This window comes from Heteronotia binoei, chromosome 4 (genome assembly GCF_032191835.1).
Source record: "Heteronotia binoei isolate CCM8104 ecotype False Entrance Well chromosome 4, APGP_CSIRO_Hbin_v1, whole genome shotgun sequence".
NCBI lineage: Eukaryota > Metazoa > Chordata > Lepidosauria > Squamata > Gekkonidae > Heteronotia > Heteronotia binoei.
The window spans coordinates 93,281,511-93,299,755 of record NC_083226.1 but is presented as its reverse complement, the minus strand read 5'-3'; the positions used below and the strand labels follow the sequence as shown (position 1 = coordinate 93,299,755).

The 18,245-nt window shown below is 44.9% G+C and overlaps 1 protein-coding gene across 3 annotated transcripts in view; it reads left to right on the top strand.

Moving 5' to 3' along the window:
• PRDM6 (PR/SET domain 6) overlaps positions 1 to 18,245 on the top strand; it is a 180,998-nt gene that overhangs the window by 144,045 nt on the left and 18,708 nt on the right. For 2 of the 3 annotated variants that reach the window (XM_060235531.1, XM_060235530.1), the window contains one exon: positions 17,504 to 17,680. The exons of the other annotated variant lie outside the window; for it this stretch is intronic. In XM_060235531.1, coding sequence (XP_060091514.1) covers positions 17,504 to 17,680 — 177 coding nt within the window. The remainder of the gene's footprint in view (positions 1 to 17,503; positions 17,681 to 18,245) is intronic. 3 annotated transcript variants of the gene reach the window in all.

Here is an 18,245-nt window from a genome sequence, read left to right as displayed (position 1 = left end):
CAGGGAGGGGGAAGGTGATGGAAAACTGAAGTCAGAAGGGCAGGTAGAGGGAAGGAGATAGGGTTACCAACTCCAGATTAGGAAATTCCTGGAGATTTAAGGGGTGGGGCCTGGAGAGGGTGGGGTTTGAGAAGGGGTGGGACCTCAGAGAGGTACAATGCCATAGAATCCAAATCAACAATTTCCTCCTGGGGAACCATTGTTGTGACTCTCAGGGTGAGGCCTGGAGATCTCTCAGAATTATAAATGCTATCCAGATAGATGGCAGAGATCAACTCCCCTTGACCTGAGGGGAAAGGAATGCCTTCATTTGGATGGGTAGGAAGACAGCAAGGTGGGGGGCACTGTCCCAGAGGCCTTTAGTGATCCCTTTCCAGGTTGGTGGGAAATTCCTGGAGATTCTGTGGTGGAATTTGAGGAGGACATATGAGTTAGAGCTTCAGAGTGGGATCTTCCAGATCCAGGTTCTTGCTGTGGAAAGCTGACTGAGTGATATCAGACTAGTCACAGACTTCCAGACTAACCTGGGTTGTTGTTCAGATCATATGAGGGGAGAGGATAATGATGTAAACTGCTTTGCCCCCCCCCCCCTCACTGTAAAGAAAGACTGTTATTTCCTATGTAGAAGCTGCAGGGAGGGGGAAAGTAATGGAAAGCTGAAATGAGAGAGGCAGATAAAGGAAAGGAGATAGGGTTGCTGACTCTAAGTTAGGAAATTCCTGGTAATTTAAGGGGTGGGGCTTGGAGATGGTGGGCTTTGAGGAGGGATAGGACCTCAGACAGATACAATGCCATTTCCTCCTGGGGAATCACTGGAGATCACTCAGATTTACAGTTGCTTTCTAAATGGCAGAGATTAGTTTCCTGTGGGGGGGGGAGTCAATGCCTTCACTTGGGTGGGTGGGAAGACAGCAAGGGTGGCAGGCATTCATCCAGAGCCTCCTTCTAGAGCCCATTGTTTTTTTCTTCACAATGGGCCTTCCGCCTATTAAAACTATAAATCCATAAGACTGCCAGAAGTCTTCTCATTCAAACTAGGCTTCTTCAGTTTATTTCAGCTATTATAGAGGAAAATAATAACAAACTGCCTCAAGTATTTATTTGGTGGCACTGTTTATAACATTTGAAGCATCACCTTTTTTTTTTTTGCATTGTTGTTCAATTAATGCCTCTCTTTTATTTTCATTTCCCACTGGCTGAGACAGAAGTTTTTTGCATACCTCCCAGGTCTCTATTGACTGGAATCAAACTTCTTGTCAGGATCTACTATCATATATTTATTTCCTTATATATTTATAGATCTCCTTTCTCACTGAGACTCAAGGTGGCTTACACAATGTAAATCAATGCAATCGATAGGATGAAATATTATTGATTGCTTTGATTTACATAGTGTAATATTAATCAACAAGTGGTAATTCATTATATTCACAAGGGAAATCCCTTCCCTTTCTAAATTTCAGCCCCTCCCTGTCATCTCTACCAGGACTCTGTTGCAGCTCCGGCTTTAAATTAAATTTAAATTAAAGCTGATAGATGGAGGGAGCTGCAATATTTGTAGGGGGGGATCACTTCCCTCTCTTAGCTATAACCCCATTGTCACTGTCAATGGTCCATCGCAGCTCCCACTTTAGATTAAATTTAAATTAAAGCTGAGAGGCGGAAGGGATCCCCCCTGGAAGTATTGTGCCTCACCCCCATGATCTAAGGTTTCTCTACTTACAACACAAGAGGTAACTTAACTCCCAGACGCACCACTGAATTATTCCAGGTTTTTTTTTAATTGAAGCATGGTGTTTATTCTAACATAAAAATCATAGATTGAGGATCAAAAAGGAGTTCAATTTGACTTAGCTAAATAGCTTTTATAATTATTGTTTTATTTGACCAGTTGGAACATATAGAAAAGGTGCAAATGTGTTCTCATTACCAGTGGTATCCATGGCTGGTGAGTGGGAGTAGGCCATGTAGGCAGCTGCCTAGGGCACCGCATGCCTATAGGGCGCTGCTAGGCACCCCGCCCCACATGATGCCGGGTGCCTCTCTGCCTCTTCTTGTCAAGAGTCACTCTGTCTTGTTCCTCTTGTCATGTGTATTCAATGGTATAATGCTAGGCTGTGCTTCCATGCTATGCTGTGCTTGCTATGCCTTTGATATAACTGCAACTTGTTGCTTATCTGGAGGGAGGATGGCATGTCCGGGAATTGGCTAGTTGCTGGGTAACCAAGGGCAAGAGCTGGAGGAGATGCAAACCATGAACTGATAGCGAGCACCTACAGCGATGAGAGCTTTTCAAAAACCCTGTGCAAAACTCCCGCTTTTGCTTGTCACACTTTGGCTTGAATTATAACGGTCAGGGCAAAGGTTTATAAGTTGAAGGAATTGACAGAGAGGTCAGTTCTGACAACACATGTGTATGCCCATGAAGCTGGAATAAAGATCCATGAAGTGTAGCAGGAAAAGCCATACATTACCAATTTCAGCCGGATCAATAACAGAGGCAGCATGAGGCGAAGTCAGGAAAACAGCTTTCTTTATTTAACGTGCACATGGGCCCTGTACATGGGCTTCAGACCCGAGAGTCTGAGCAAAATCACAGAGGCACACAGGCCTTATATACCCTTTTGCACACTTCTTATACACACTCACTTCCTTGGGGCAGCTGTAAACATTTCCGTTTTACAGGTAAAAGCCTTTTCCATTCTACAGGTATAAACATTTCCGTTTTACAGAGCTTGTGGGTCGCTAGGCAACCCTAACCACAAATCATTACATAGTTCTGCTTTTCTATTTCCTTGGGTTTGGCCCGAATGCCCCCACCTTTGTGCTTCCGCTGTTCTCCGGTCTACTTGCATCTGTTTCTTTCAGTTCCTCTTTTACTCTTTACTTGCATCACAGTTATTTGCAGCTACTTTTCTAACTTCTGCTTTCCAGCTCAAGCTAAAATATTTCCTTATAGCAAGCTATTATAAGCCAAGCCCAGACATGTCCTCAGCAGGTCTATCTTTTATTGATCCTTGTGTTCTAAAACATTCTAAAACCATCTTTCCAAATACTCTTCCATATTTCCTTCTTGGCCTCCTGCCTCATTCCCCTCTTTCAAGCTGTGCTTGACCCTTGTTAATACATCCACAAACCATCACACATACTAAATTCAACCCAATAAAAACAAGGCATCCTTTCCATAGCCAAGACATATCTGGGAGCCAGCTTGGTAACCCTGCGGTCTTCCCTCCCCCAAACGGCGAGGATTGAAACTGCCTCTGTGCTTTGGGCATGCATTACAATCCTAAGCATAAAAGCAATGAACGCACAAAGCATGGAGCAACCCCCCGGCCTTAATCAGCTGGTTGCTCCTTTGATGGCTTTCTTCTTCCTGAGCGTCGAGCGCGTCAGCTAATGTGACGGCAGCTAGGAGTCGTCTAAGTTGCTGTGAACCCCACCGTTGCCGGTAAGTGGGGCCCAGAGGTCGATCGCTGGGTGTGACGGCAGCTCCCACCGGTATAGGAAATGAGGAACCGACTGTACCTGGGGGAACTCATTTAAGATGAGTCCAGGGCGGAATCTTATACATAAGATGGCAAACCTGAGAAAAAGAATCTCCAACACACGTTTAAATACAGCATATAGAGCATATATAGCTTGTCAACAACTGAATCCATTAAACTTATATAAAGGTACATGAATAATCTTACTCAAAACACTCAATCTCCGGCCCTTTCTTGGGCAAGCATATCAATATGAACAAGGTACTAGGCAATGTGTTAGGCTACTTAAACCTAGCCCTCTAACACATTCTAACTACTTAATTTTCTCTAGGGACCAAAAGAACCTGACTTACAATACTTAAGCAAACAAATCTTCTGCTCTGCAAATTGACTGCGTCTCTTTAGACTCAAAAAATAATAAAAATAAAAATAAACCAAAGTCACGTAAAAAGGGTGTCCACTCAACAGGGCGTCTGCCCCCCTTTTCATAACTTCATATTAAGGTTTAACAATTGGGACTTTCTTCCGGGCTTTCTTCCATCTAGAGAGGCTCTTGGAAAAGAGTCTCCAACATACCCTGTTCTGGGACCGGGCCAGCTGCTTCGTCTGTGCCTCTGCCATTTCCGTGGCCATCTTTCTCGGGTGCAGATTCGGCTTCGGCCTCCAGGCCCGAGGCTTCGTTGCTGGCTGCGGGGTCCCACTTGTAGGGGGTGAGATACCATCCCGTGGCCACTTTCATGACCCTAGGTGCAGTCATTGTATGCCAGTGGTGGTCGGGCACTCTCCTTCTTCTTCCCCCTCTTCCTCGAAATTGGGGAGGAGCGGCTGAGTTCCTATGGGGACAAAAATTCATCCAGTGGCCAATTTCGTGGCAAAAGGCGCACTCATTACGTAGCAGTGGTGGTCGCATGCCCCTTGGCGTACCCTGGGGTTGGGGTCCCATTTCTTCTTGTCCGTCTCGGGGTCCTCTGCCTCCACCACGGGCCTTCGAGTTTCTCTTCCCCATTTTGAGGTCTCCCTGGGCATCTCTGAACTCCAGGGCGTCGTTCAACTTCTTAAACATAATAAACCGGCTTCGCCCCTTGATCTCGAGGATGTAGGTACCTTCGTGATTGATGAAGGTCCTTGCAGTGGGCCTCTTCCCGGACCTGTTCTTGGCTGGAGCCTCTGTCTTTCTGGCTCATTCCCTATGAATGACTTTATGGGAACTAGCTTCTTCCAGCTCATGGCTCCAATCAGGGCAGGCGCCAACCTGGGCTTCTTGCGGTGGAGGGGACGGTGACATTCTCTCTGCCATTTTCCGGTCCGTTGATGCCGCCTCTCTTATCTTTTCAGCAACAAGTTCAGCAACAAGTTCAGCAACTGCACAGGAAAAAGCTTATTTAGGCAAATTTTTTTACGTTTAACCTTTTTATTTTGCTGGGTGAACAATACCCCAACTCAGCCTTCTGCTGCTTTCTCCTCTACCGCAAACGTGGATGCTGCTTAAATCGCTTCCCCCTTCTTATGAAAACGGCATCACGTGGATAACGGGGATTTCCGCTGTGGCAACTGACATAAAGGACGAGGATAAAGTCTGGGTGGGTCTAAGTGACAAAAAAAAGAAGAAACTGGGGGGGGGGTTACGTTTTGCTTACGGGGCCAGCTGGAATAAAGAGGACCCCCAGCAGCACCACTGACTTTCAGGACTGCGATGCTTCTACCACCAGTAGGGGTTCCAGGGCAATGAAAGTCGAGGGGAGGACCCCCGGTTTGGCGGGCCAGGGGATGTAACCGTGAAGTGGATGCAAAAAGCTTTAGCCACTCAAAGCACCCATCTCCAGGAAGAAATGCAAGCCATGCATGCCTTCATGATCCAAGAGATGCAGGACCTCACCTGGCAAAAGTGAGCGATGGGGGAGCGGATTGCAGCTGCACCCCCCCCCCCCCGAAACCAGCCCCTGAAAGGGAGGAAAGACCAATGATTCCCGTTTGGGGGGGGGAGCCCCTGTGGAAGGCGAACAACCCATGGTGCCACAACCTCAACCTGAACAGGAGGAATCAGTGGCGGTGCCAGCGGCGGTGCCAAGTAAGTGAAGCGAGATTTGATGGGGATCCATCAGAACTAGCATACTTCATTGCGATTGTACGAGGGCACCTCAGCGTCTGGGCCCGTAATTTCCCAACAGATCAGTCATGGGTAGTGTACATTGGCAGCTGCCTCCGAGGTCTGGTGGCCTGGAGGTATGTCACCCTATTCGAGAAGTGATCTCCTGCGCTGAACTTGGCCACAGACCTCCTGAGGGCTCTACACCGCCACTTCGAAGACCCTCTACAGGAGGCCAACACGATAGCGGCACTACAAGACCTGAAGCAGGGCGCTGGATCGGTCCGAGAGTACCTCAGCGAGTTCAGGGAGCTGAACTCCAAAGTCCAGCGATGGGACGATGGGGCCAGGATCAAGCAATTCAAGAGGGGCCTCAACTCTCACATATATGGAAAAGCCCTGAAACTGGGGGAGCCATGAGACTCGGTCGGGTGGACCCAGCTAGCTTGCAAAATAGAGGATCACAACAAGATGATTGCCCTGCATAAGAAACAACAAGGCCCCCCCCCCCCGCAAAGAAGCGCGGGAGAAGACACCCTGACCCAATCTACCCAAGCGCGCCCCCGAACTGTCACGTGAGGAGTGCAGCCAGAGAGCCAAAGCGAAGTTGTGCTTCAATTACAGGGGGGGAAATCATATCGCCAGCAAATGCCCCAGCAAGCCAAAGGAATCGCGGACCTCCACACCTCTGAAGGTGGAGGCTAAGAAGAAAAACGCCGACAGTGGAGCCCCAACGGCCAAGGCCAAGTCGGCAGTGCTGCAGTTCCATGAGCCGGTGCTTGAGGAGTCCAAGGAAGAGGATGCAGAGATCCAGCTGCCGGGAAATGACCCAGACCTGCTGTGAGAAGCGCACAACAGCAGGTCAGAGCCATGGCCGCGCCACTACGGGTGAGATTGTCTGGGACTTTGTATTATGTACCCATAACACTAGAAAATCCTGTTACAAAATGATTCTCTTGCATCAGGGCCCTACTGGACTCAGGATGCTCCAAAGACTTACTATCCCCAAGCTTGGTGGAAGCGCTAGGAATAAAGACGGTGCCCCTACAAGAATCCTATGTATTGAGCAAATGGACGGGAGCCCAATGAAGGGGGAGCTGTGTAGGACGGGGACTGAAGTGTGTGCCCTAAGGGTGGGGGAGCATTGGAAACCTTTCATGTTCATTATCGCCCCAGCCACCAAGTTCCAAGCCGTCCTCAGCCTGGAGTGGGTGGCCGACCACTACCTGCTGGTTGAGTGGAGCAGGAATGCCATTTACTTCTTGGGTCTGGTGTGTGAGAGTCACCGGTGGAACAAAAAATGGGGCCCACACCCCCCGCCCCAGCTTGAGAAACTTTGTGTCACCAAAGTTGAAGTAGCCAGTCTGCCCCCCGAGTATCGAGACTTGCAAAAGGTGTTTGACGCCCAAGAGGCAGATGAGCTTCCTCCCCACAGATGCACTCACTGTGCTATTGAATTGGTGAAGGGAGAGCCACTTCCCAAAGCCAAGCTATATTCAATGAGTCGAGGGGGAGAGATCTTGAACTTCAACTGTCTTTTCCTTGACTCTGCGTCTGACACTTCTGCCTGCTCAAGATCTGGGCAGACAAAAGAAATGGTTCAGGCTCACTCCAAGGCTGCCTCCTCTGTGAGGAAAGGCAGCCTCAGAGCAAGGCAAAGGCACCACACCACCCTTTCTGCTCACCCAAGACTTGGGTGAATGAAAGAGGCAGCTCAGCCTCACTCCAAGGCTGCCTCCCCTGCGAAGAAAGGCAGCCTCAGAGCAAGGCAGAGGCACCGCGCCACTTCTTTTGCCCACCTGAAACCCGGGTGGAAGGAAGAGACAATGCAGCCTTGCTCTGAGGCTGCCTTCCCTGCAAGGAAAGGCAGTCTTGGAGTGACGCAGAGGTGCCACATGGCCTCTTTCACCTGCCTGAGACTTGGGTGGATGAAAGAGGCAGCTGGGCCTCGCTCTGAGGCTGTCACTCCTGTGAGAAAAGGCAGCCTCAGAGCGAGGCAGAGGTGCCATGCCTGCCTCTTTTGCCCACCCAGGACCCGGCGGAGGAAATAGACGGCACTGCAGTGACCCCCTCCCTGCAATTTAAATACCCCCGCTGATCAGCCCATCAGTGGGAGTCTTAAATGGGAGGGGAAGAGGCAGACCAGCTGCTTCTGCTGGTTCTCCACCTAGGGGAAGGTGACAGAAGCAGCCCCACATCCCCCCATTTAAAGACACCCCCCATGGGAGGCAGGGAGAGGGGCGTGGGTGGGGCAGTGGCTTGGGACAGCAAAAACCTCAGTGTCGCCCCTGGTGGCATCACATCACAAGCACTGGCAAGCAGTAGTACAACTGTTGCAAGACTTCATGCAAGGAGTGTCAAACATGTGGCCCAGGGGCCAAATCAGGCCCTCAGAGGGCTCCTATCAGGCTCCTGAGCAAGTGGCTATCGTCTGCTTCCTTTTCCCTCTCTCTTGCTTCCTTTTGCCTCACAGCTTGCTTTGAAAGGCTTGTTCAATGGCATAGGAACTACAGAGCAAAACCTATATTTTCTCCATTTGCTCCGGCTCCTCTCTTGGGGAGGAAGGGGGGAAGAGTAGCTTAATTTGCTAGGCTCTCTCAATCAGACAGAAGAGCTACTGAGCCAAGCCTCTCTTCCTTCTATTGACTGAAGCTCCTTCCTCTCTTGGCCCCCTGGGGAAGGAAGGAAAGAACCAGAGCTTCCTTTGCCCAGTCCCCTGGATTACATGAGAGATATAGAAAGAAAGCACCTTTAAGACCAATGAGTGCTAATGTTTTAAGCATGTTTTATTTTAATTTTTTTAAAATCTTGAATTGTGTTTGTGTCCTTATATCTCTGCTACCTAATCTTAAATAGGTACACACATGGCTCAGCTCAACAAGGTCTCATTTATATCAGATCCAGCCCCCATAACAAATGAGTTTGACACCCCTGTTCTATACAGCAGGGGTGGCCAACGGTAGCTCTCCAGATGTTTTGCCTACAACTCCCATTAGCCCCAGCCATGCTGGCTGGGGCTGATGGGAGTTGTAGGCAAAAAAATATCTGGAGAGCTACTGTTGGTTACCCCTGCTATACGGTATCCCAAGACACAAGAATCTTGCATTTTTTTATTAACATGCTGGGGAAAATATTATTTTGCCACCACAACACTGCTGTTGAAAGGCCAGGGCTTTTTTGTAGAAAAAGCTCAGCAGGGATAATTTGCATATGAGGCCACACCCCCTGATGCCAAGCCAGCTGGAACTACATTCCTGCTCAAAAAAAGTCCTGGGAAAGGCATTTTAGAAACATTTAATCTATGAAAAAATGATAATCTGAAAAAAGACTGTATTTGCTGTTCATGTGGCAAATTATCTTTACTTGTTCCATAGCTGGTTGCACTTGTTTTAATGTGGTAGCTATTTACAAATAAAGAATGATGTGTTTTCACAGAATGTAAAATTAATCATGTTGACTTGCCTTAAAAAAAACTAAGAGATTAATTGGTTTTATTTAGTGACTTATTTGTTTATTGTGGTAGCAGTTAAAAATAGATAACCAGAGGCTAATAAATGTTAATGATCCCATTCACTCTTAGAAAATCAATTGCTCATGATTATAGCACATCTCAGGGTATTGTTTTTGAGGAAAAGAATTTAGCATTAAGAATATTTTGAAGAGAAGTAGTCAGTTCTCAGACAACTTTGTTTTATCAGTGCCCATTTTATAGATGATTTCCCAGTAAGCAAACAGTCCTTTTGAACAAATATATAAAGACTACTATAGGAATAATTATTATGTCTTTGAAACACATGGTTTTATATGGGCTTGTATTGTATGGTTGTGACCTTTCATGTGAACTGGAAGTCAATTCAACAGTAGGAAGTCAATTCAACAGTAGTAAACTTGCTCCAATGTGCTTTGTTTTTTTGTTTTTTTGTTTGTACAGTTATACATTTAAAAAAGGTAAAGTTAAGCCCCTGTGCAAGCACCAGTTGTTTCCGACTCTGGGGTGACGTTGCTTTCACAACATTTTCATGGCACTTTTTACGGGGTGATTAGGGCCCCCATATTCTGGAGAAATAAGGCCAATTTATTATTAATATTTTTGTGTATTATTTCATTAGACCTGGATCCTAGATTTCCACAGGCAGAAGAAGGAAAACCTCTGATTCCCTCCCCTCCCCCCCGCCCAAGCTATTTCTGGGCATCCCCCATTCCCCAATAATTTTCTGTGTGTTCCAGGACACCCTGGGAGGGAAGAAGTGCGATCATTAACATTTCATCAGTGGAAATCTAGGTGGGATCCAAGTCACTATATAGACAGCAACTATCAATAAACCTAATAAAAATTACAATGAAATTGCAATACTAAGAACACTCAGCATAATAAAACCTAATAAGAGTTTCTTTGTTTAGTTTGCAAGCCTGAATACAAGCATTTTATATTTCTTCCCAAAAATTAAATGAAAAGAATTCAGCCTTCATTAAATCATTTTAGAATCTTGGAGAAGGTGTAATAAAGGCCACGATTCTTCTAAAGAAGTTCTCATTTTTGGAACTAGTATAAAAAAGCAACTGCAATATCTTCATGGCAGTCTTGATAACAGGGTACAGGAAATGTTTCTCTTCATCATTCATCTCATGTAGATGAAAAATGCCCCCATGAGCAGGTCCCATGTTTTATTAAAGCTGTTATCTCATTCGCCCTTATTACAGTCCTATGAGATAGGTTATTACAATTTCCATTTTACTACAGGAAAATACAGGTCCTGTGCACACTAATTAGTCCATGGACAAATCAAGGTTCTCTATGGTCTCAGGTGAACTGGTATATACACTAAGAACTTTTTTTTCTTTGAAACATAAGAACACTCAGAAAGATTTTATAATGTGAGTAATGATAATAATATTGTATTGAGCTATTGACCAATGCTAAGCTATTAATCAAGGTAAAAAATTCTTACAATCAGTGCTCTGAAGCACTGTAAAATAATGGCATTCATGATCAGTGATGCAAGTAGTCACAATTAAGCAGTTTAGTTGATGGATGAGAGGGCACACTTTATTTTATACTTAATTGAATTGCTGTACATGCTTGGTCACAATTGTCTCTTTTTCTATGGCTTTCGTTTTTAGCAATTTGGAGAGACACATTTCTTAGTGCAAGCAATTAAGACTGTATTTTGCATTGCCTCCAAAAGTACAAACAAAAATTCTTCCTTTATCTGCTGCCTATCTTACTTCTGTGTATATTAACATTGAGGTTAAAAGTTCTTCCTTTATCTGCTGCCTATCTTATTTCTGTGTATATATGCTTAGGATACTGGAAAAGACCATACTGCTAGGAAAAGTTGAAGGCAGCAGGAAAACCCAGTATGAGACAGATGGACTTAAATTCCGCCACTGGATTTAATTAAGTAAGCCATGGCACTCAGTTTGCAAGACATGAGTAACTCTGTTAATAATGGGACATTTTATTGTAATATTGTAGGCCACTAATTCAAAGGGTTGCCATAAATTGGAAGCAGCTTGACAGCAATTAACATGTACATGTTTAGGATTGCACCCATTTGTTCTCTTATTTCTGTCTTTCCTTCATTTTGTTGTTCACCCATTTTTTCTCCTAAACTTATCCTAAACAACATTATGGATTATGTGATTATAACAGCCTCTAACATCACAAATAAATAAATTTCTTTTAGCATTTTAGCATTGTGATATGAGAATCAGGAGGAGAAACAGCATATTTAAATGAAAATAGTCTCACTAATGAAAAGAAAATAGATGCATAGCAAAATATCTGATATTAAAAACTCTGCTCCTTTTTTAATGAATCCACTGCAAAGCATGTAGCGTTTTTGTGTGGACTTCAATATGCCAAGAATTTTATTTATGCAGATTAACTCAGAGCATTACCGATGCAATTTGGTTCCATTTGGGCTGAAGGTTAGTACTGAGATTACATTACATTTCCATGAGAATTGAGGGAGGGATTATAGTCTGATTTCAAAACAGGTTATATTGTGTCTTTATTGATCAAGACACTTGCATAAATTAGGATTAATTAATACATGAATTAGAATTACCTGATAGGGATACTTATAGGTTGTTCCCTCTTGTATCTAACGTTCAGTAGTATGATTGAAATACTACTTTACCCATCCTGATCTCTTTCTAAAGGTCATGGGCAGGGCTGGATCTGGGAGGGGCAGAGGGGGGTGCTTGCCTCAGGAGCAGACAAAGTGGGGGGGCACCAAATTGGGTATGGAGTCCATTGCATTCTATGGGACCATAAAACAGAATGGCCCATAAGCGGACGCCATTTTTTAATTTTGCCCCCCCTCAAAAAACATGTAGATCTGATCCTGGTCATGGGGGGGGGCTTCCTTTTGCATTCTCTTGTGTATGTGTTGTGGCATTGATGCCACCAGCTATTTATGGATGAGTGTAATATTTGAAAATGTTTTGTGTATTTAGAGCCAGATAATGGAGTTATTTCCAGGTTTTAACTTGGCTCTTATTTGCAATATTTAGGCCTGTCTGTGTTGGATTTAGCAGATGTGTTTCCTGTTCAAATATCGCAACCACACAAAAGCATCTGGTAGGATGCAATATTTCTCTTCCCAACAAGCATTAAAAAGAGAGATCAGGGAAGGGTACATTCAAACAAGACTATTGATGATATTGACTAGTCTTAACCCTAGTGTCAGTCAACACACTAATCAACAAGTTACCAATTGATTGTAGCAGGGATAATTTCATAGAAAAAAAGGGGCTGGAGCTCATTAGAACAACTCATTTACATAACTCATTTGCATATGCCACACACCCATGACATCACCAGAAGGTGTACTAAATTATATCAGCTCAGCATCTACCTTGAAATGCTTCTTGAATTATAATTATCATAATAAAACCTTACTTCCATCATACTTTTAAAGTTACTTTCTCCTATGTGGCCACAGTGGCATGATGAAGATTTCCATCTGTATGCTTTATATGTTTGGGTTATTTTCCCTTTTTCTGTGGGGAAAAATATTAGAAAGTTTGCAAATCTTAGAGTTCAGCAAAATTCTCAAAGGGGGTTTGAACAATGGAGCCCAGAAGCAAGTGTTGGGGGAGGAGGGGTAAGAAAGAAAAAGCACAATAACATTTAGAGGTTTTGGAGCTCTACTCCTGTAAGCTCCTGCCCAAAATGAGGCCTGGGTTGTAGTAAAGAGAGCATATTAATACATCTGAAATTTTCTTGTAAGCATGGGAAAGAAAGAAACCTGCAGAAACTTCCTTATGTGTTGTCAAGATGTTTATTATAGATAGCTATGGAGAAGAATTTATCTGTTATGTTAAAAAAGGAAAAGCCTCATGAATCATGTTTCATTTAACAAAATGGGCCTCTGGCAGCTTTGAATATTCAAAACTGCCATGTTTTTTGTGTAACTGATGCTTGATACTGTTTAAGCAAAGTTACATCAAAATGTGCTTGTCCCCATCCCTTCCTTAATACACTGAAAGAGGAACACAAGCAAAAGTCCGCTACAGCTAAAAAAAACAAGGCTGGTTTCTGATGTATTAAGTTCATGCCCAAAGGCCTTGTAAATATATAATAAAATGAATGATCAATAGAATTTCACATGTGTGGACCCACAATAAACTTGTGTGGAGGAGGCATCTCCCCTAACTTTGAATCCTTCCCTCTTCCCCCTTCTCTATCAAAGTTCTCTCTCTTTCAGTCCCTTATCTACCAATCTTCTCTCATCCCTCCCTCTTTCTACCTTTACCACTGACTTATATGTCAGTCTTTCCCCTTTCTTTCGCACTAATCTTATCTGGCAATCATCTCTCATCCCCTTCCCCCCACTCCATCTCAATCTCCCCCTTTCCCCAATGCTTCTCTATCTTACCCCTCTATTCTGCTTACCCCTTCTTAGTTTCCTCCTTCTTTTCCCCACACCGTCCCTTTTCAGGCAATCTCTTCTCCCTTCTTCCATTCCTCCCCATGATGGGAGCTGCAGCAGCTTTCCCTCAGGTTCTAATTCTCCCTTTAGGGAGAAGCAACACTTGAGGCAGGACCAGGGGGAGTCTATGCTCTTCCCCTGCAGCTCCAGTGCTGCTTCTCCCTACAGGCTGAACAATTAGAAACTGAGCAAAAGTTTTAAAAGGACAGCTGAGCTCGCAGCTACAGGGGAAGAAGGTTAGAAGGAGCCACCTCACACACATGCACACCTGGCTTAGCTGTCCTTTTGAAACTTTCCCACCAGTTTCTAACTGGCCAGATGGCAGGGAAAAGCAGTGCTGGAAGACAGGCAAGTAGGAGCAAAGAATCCTGACCATCTAGTGCTGCTTTCCCTCACAGTCTGGCTTGTTAGAAGTCATCAGGAAAACAGAGCCACCAATTTTCTTTTTTTTGGGGGGGGATGAAATTCAGGAGACCCAAGTCAGCTGGAAGGCCCCTGAAGCTGGCTGTCAACCAGTATTCATGGAATGCACTTTAACTCTAATGCAGTTCTGACTGCAGTCACTAGGGGCACAAGGAAGGCAGAACATAGGAAACATTTTGGCCTTTCTGCAAAGTTTACCATAAGGCTGAAGGAAACTCATCAGCCAGTTCTACACTAGAGCATCAGAAGACCATCCTGAAAAGGATGCAGTCTCTTAAAAAGGTCTATGGTTTCTTCTTTCCTTTCATTTCCTGAAATTTTGCACAGCCAGATCTTGCCAAGGGGCAGTTTTGTTAGTGTGTGGTAGCAACACCCCCCTCCACAACTTTTTGTTGTCCTTTCCTATTGTTCCCTAATCTTTCTTACATCTCTTTCATTTTGTTCTCTTCCTTTCATGAACTGCCATTCATCTATCCTCATTCTAATTTTTCTCCCCTCCCCCTATTTTTCAGTCTCAATGCTTCTTTACCCGTCCTGGCTGTATTTAATAGTAGTATAAGAGCAAACCTCTGTTGATATTGATGTTGAAAAGGAAGGATATAATATAGTGGGTTCAATGCAATGAAGAGGTGAGGTGGTAGTGATCATAGCTCTTTTTTTCCTTACAGCATAGTATAGGGGTGCACTATAAGACTAACTAACGGGGCCAACTTATATACACTTCAAGGTTCCTGCGCTAGCACACCATTGGGTTATTCAAACCAACCAGGGGCTCCTGATTGGAGCAGGGCAACAGGTATTTGGATCCTGGTGTCCATTGTTCCAGAGTCTTCAAGTTCAGTCCTTATGGCTCCAATGAGCCAAGCAGGAACACACACAATAGTCTTCACTTTGGTCCACATACACAACAAGGGAGTTAATATTTCCCCATTAACTATGAAAGTAGTAAAAGGATGCTTGCTTCTCCCCTCCACCCTTATCATGCATGATAATAAATGTTCTTCCCAGGTGAGCTTAGTCAGTGGATATGTGGCTGTTAGAATATGTCAGTGGGCACCTGCAATAGTCACTGGGAAGAATCCCTCCACTCCTATTGCTGTGGTCTGGCACATCTTCCCCTCCATCGTTGCTGCCACCATCTGGCTCCCTCATTGCCAGTTTGGGGTGGGTGTAGAGAGGACTGCTGTGAAGACTCTCGCTCCCAACCCAATCCCCTCCTTATGGCACAGTGTACAGGTGGGCTTGCTGGCTTCATAGGGAGCAGTGCCGCCCACCAAATCCTTCACTGGCTGTTTGGTAGGGGGCAGTGAGGACTCTCCTCACACACCTGATTCCCTCTTTCCTGGCTTAGTGGGGGACCATGAGACTCATGGGGGTATGCCACATCTCCTTTCCATCACCTACCCTGGTGCAGCTCCAGGTCTCACCATCTACCATTGTGCCTGGCTGCCAGCGTCCTCCAATGCTGCAATGGTCAGCTGCAGCATCTTAACCACCCATGTATCTGCTGTTACCACTAATCTCAAGCCCAGAGAGGCTCCCAGCCTCTGCTGCTGGGTCTGCTGTGGCTTCTCCCTTTTCAACATCACTGCTGCCAATGCTGATCCAGGGCCAGCAAGGCTCCTGTCCTCTCCTGCTGGGCCCACTGAGACTTTGGGCATTTTCGCACTTACCTTAAGCCGGAGCGACGTCCCTCTTCACCACGCAGCGTCTGCATGGTTTTCGCACTAATTGCTCCGGAGCACCTGGAAGAGCCGGAAAGTCCCGCAGCTTTTGCGGCACAAATGTAAACTGCCAAAAACCGGTTTACATTTGCGCCGCAAAAGCCGCGGGACTTTCCGGCTCTTCCAGGTGCTCCGGAGCAATTAGTGCGAAAACCGTGCAGACGCTGCACGGTGAAGAGGGACATTGCTCCGGCTTAAGGTAAGTGTGAAAACGCCCTTTCTTTCCTTCTTCCACATCACAGCTGCTACTGCTTTTGCTACTCATCCCAGGCCTTGCCAGGTTTCCATCTAAAGAAGCTGTAAGTTTTACATTATCTTTTGTTTTGGCAGGTGTTGGGGGGGGGGGGTAGACCCACCCATCTGTAATTTTTAAGGATTTCAGATTTGTGTGTAGCCCTCCTCATTAGCAGAAATATCTGTTTTCTTTCCGTGTGCCCCTGATCTGCAGATTTAGGTATGTGCTAATAGACAGTACACTTGGGAAATAAGTATGCAGACAAGGTGGGACCCATGATACTTGTGGGGAGGAATTCCTCCATCACTGCCACGTACCCAAATTTGATTCCCTTCTTTCAGCTCGGGGGGGGGGAGTCTCATGGGAGGGAATCCCATATCCCTTCCATTGCCAAGCCTGCCGCAGCTCTAACCCTCCTCCACCAGCTATTGAGCCTGGCAGCCTTCTGTGCTGTGGCTGAGCCTGGCATGACTGCCAGTGTCCTCCACTTTCTTCCTTCATTGTGGCTGGGTGTGGCTGCTGGTGTCAACTGCAGATGTGTCCTCTGCCACAGCTCTGCTCAGCTGTAAGCATCCTCCTTTGGCATGGCTCCTGGTTTCTTGCACCCCAGCCAAATCTGGTGCAGCTCCCAGTCTCCTCCTCCTCCACCACCACCACCCCAGGACACAGGCTGGACCCAAGTGGTTGTTAGCACCTGTGGCCAGGCTCTGTTCTGATCTGAGATTTAAACATACTTACCCATGTGGGTGCCCCCCTCCCCAATTTTTCTGCAAACCTAGGGAGTGCCTCAAGTTTGCAGAAGAATCTCTTTAGCCTCCATGTGGCCCTGATGCATGGATGTAGCTATCTGCAGATGGGAGCCACAAGTGATTAATTGTATATACATGATAATTCTGTTAACATGATTAACAAAGAAGCAATGATTATCATCATTTAAAGGACAGAGGCAGTAACTATATGGATACCATTTATCCTGAGGAAGAACAGGGGAAGGCTTAGCCTTCATGCTTTTCTTGCAGACCTTCTGTAAGAATCTGGTTGGCTTTGAATTTATTTTATTTTTGAGATCTATATCCCATCTTACCCTGTGAATGGGCTCAGAGTGGCTTGCAACATGAATGAAAAAGGAAGCTATATAAAATGGGCCATTGGTCTGATAAATTTGGGGGAGGGGGTTACTACTCTGACTCCTTTAAGAGTATATATTTCATATATTCAGAAGAATCAAGATGACAGTTTTTATGTTGCTTGTGTTAGTGAAGAACCTGCCTTTGTTGATACAACCACTAAAGTGGGAATTGTAAGTGGTTTTGGAGATGGTTAACCATTAGAATCTTGTTCTTGATAATAAAACCTTAAAATATTTGTGGATTTATATTTATCAGAAAGGCCCTAATGGACTATGCTTTTTAAGTATGAAACAGTACATTAGCACTTTTATAACTTAAATTTTTCTCTATTTTTAATTACTGTTACAACAGAACGCCCATTCTTCTATTCCTTTTTGGAGATTAACATTCAAAATCTTGGCTGCACCACCCAAAGCATTTTCCATATGCATCAATAAAGAAAGTAGTGATCACATTGGGTGTTTCTATTTTCTGCAGGCCCTATCAGTGTGGACACTGCTCCCAATCCTTCTCCCAACCTTCAGAGCTACGGAACCACGTAGTCACTCATTCCAGTGACAGACCTTTCAAGTGTGGCTATTGCGGTCGTGCCTTTGCTGGTGCTACTACCCTCAACAATCATATCCGGACACACACAGGGGAGAAGCCCTTTAAGTAAGTAACCAAAGGATCAGATGAGCAGGAAGGGAATTAGACTGACAGAACAAGTCAGTAAATACAACCCTTAGCATGGGCCCTTTGGGAATTCAAGGTCCACCCTATCTGAATACCAGATAGATTGGACCCTTCAATCCAACAAGCATTGCTCCTGAGCAAGTCCTATTCATTTTCAATGGCATTTATTCAGGATCAGGTTTTCAGGGATTATATCCAAATCACTAAATGTCTCCTTAAAATTAGAAAGACACTAGGATCATATGATGCTAATATAAAGTAGACATATGCCAAATACCTGTAAACTAATCATAAAGAGCCCAGAATCAGCTATCAGTAAGAAAACCTGTTCAGTAAATGCATATAAAAATATTAGACAAATGAATCTAATTGTTGCAGTCAGTGTAACAGCAAGTGAGAGGATTACATCCTGTTGAATGCCAAATAGGAAGGTATGAAAAGAGTAATTGTCTTGTTTCTGTGCATTACATAAAAACACAATATTCTGAAAACACCCCACATAGCTAAAATTCTTGTCATTTAGCATTACTTTAATAAGCAGCTG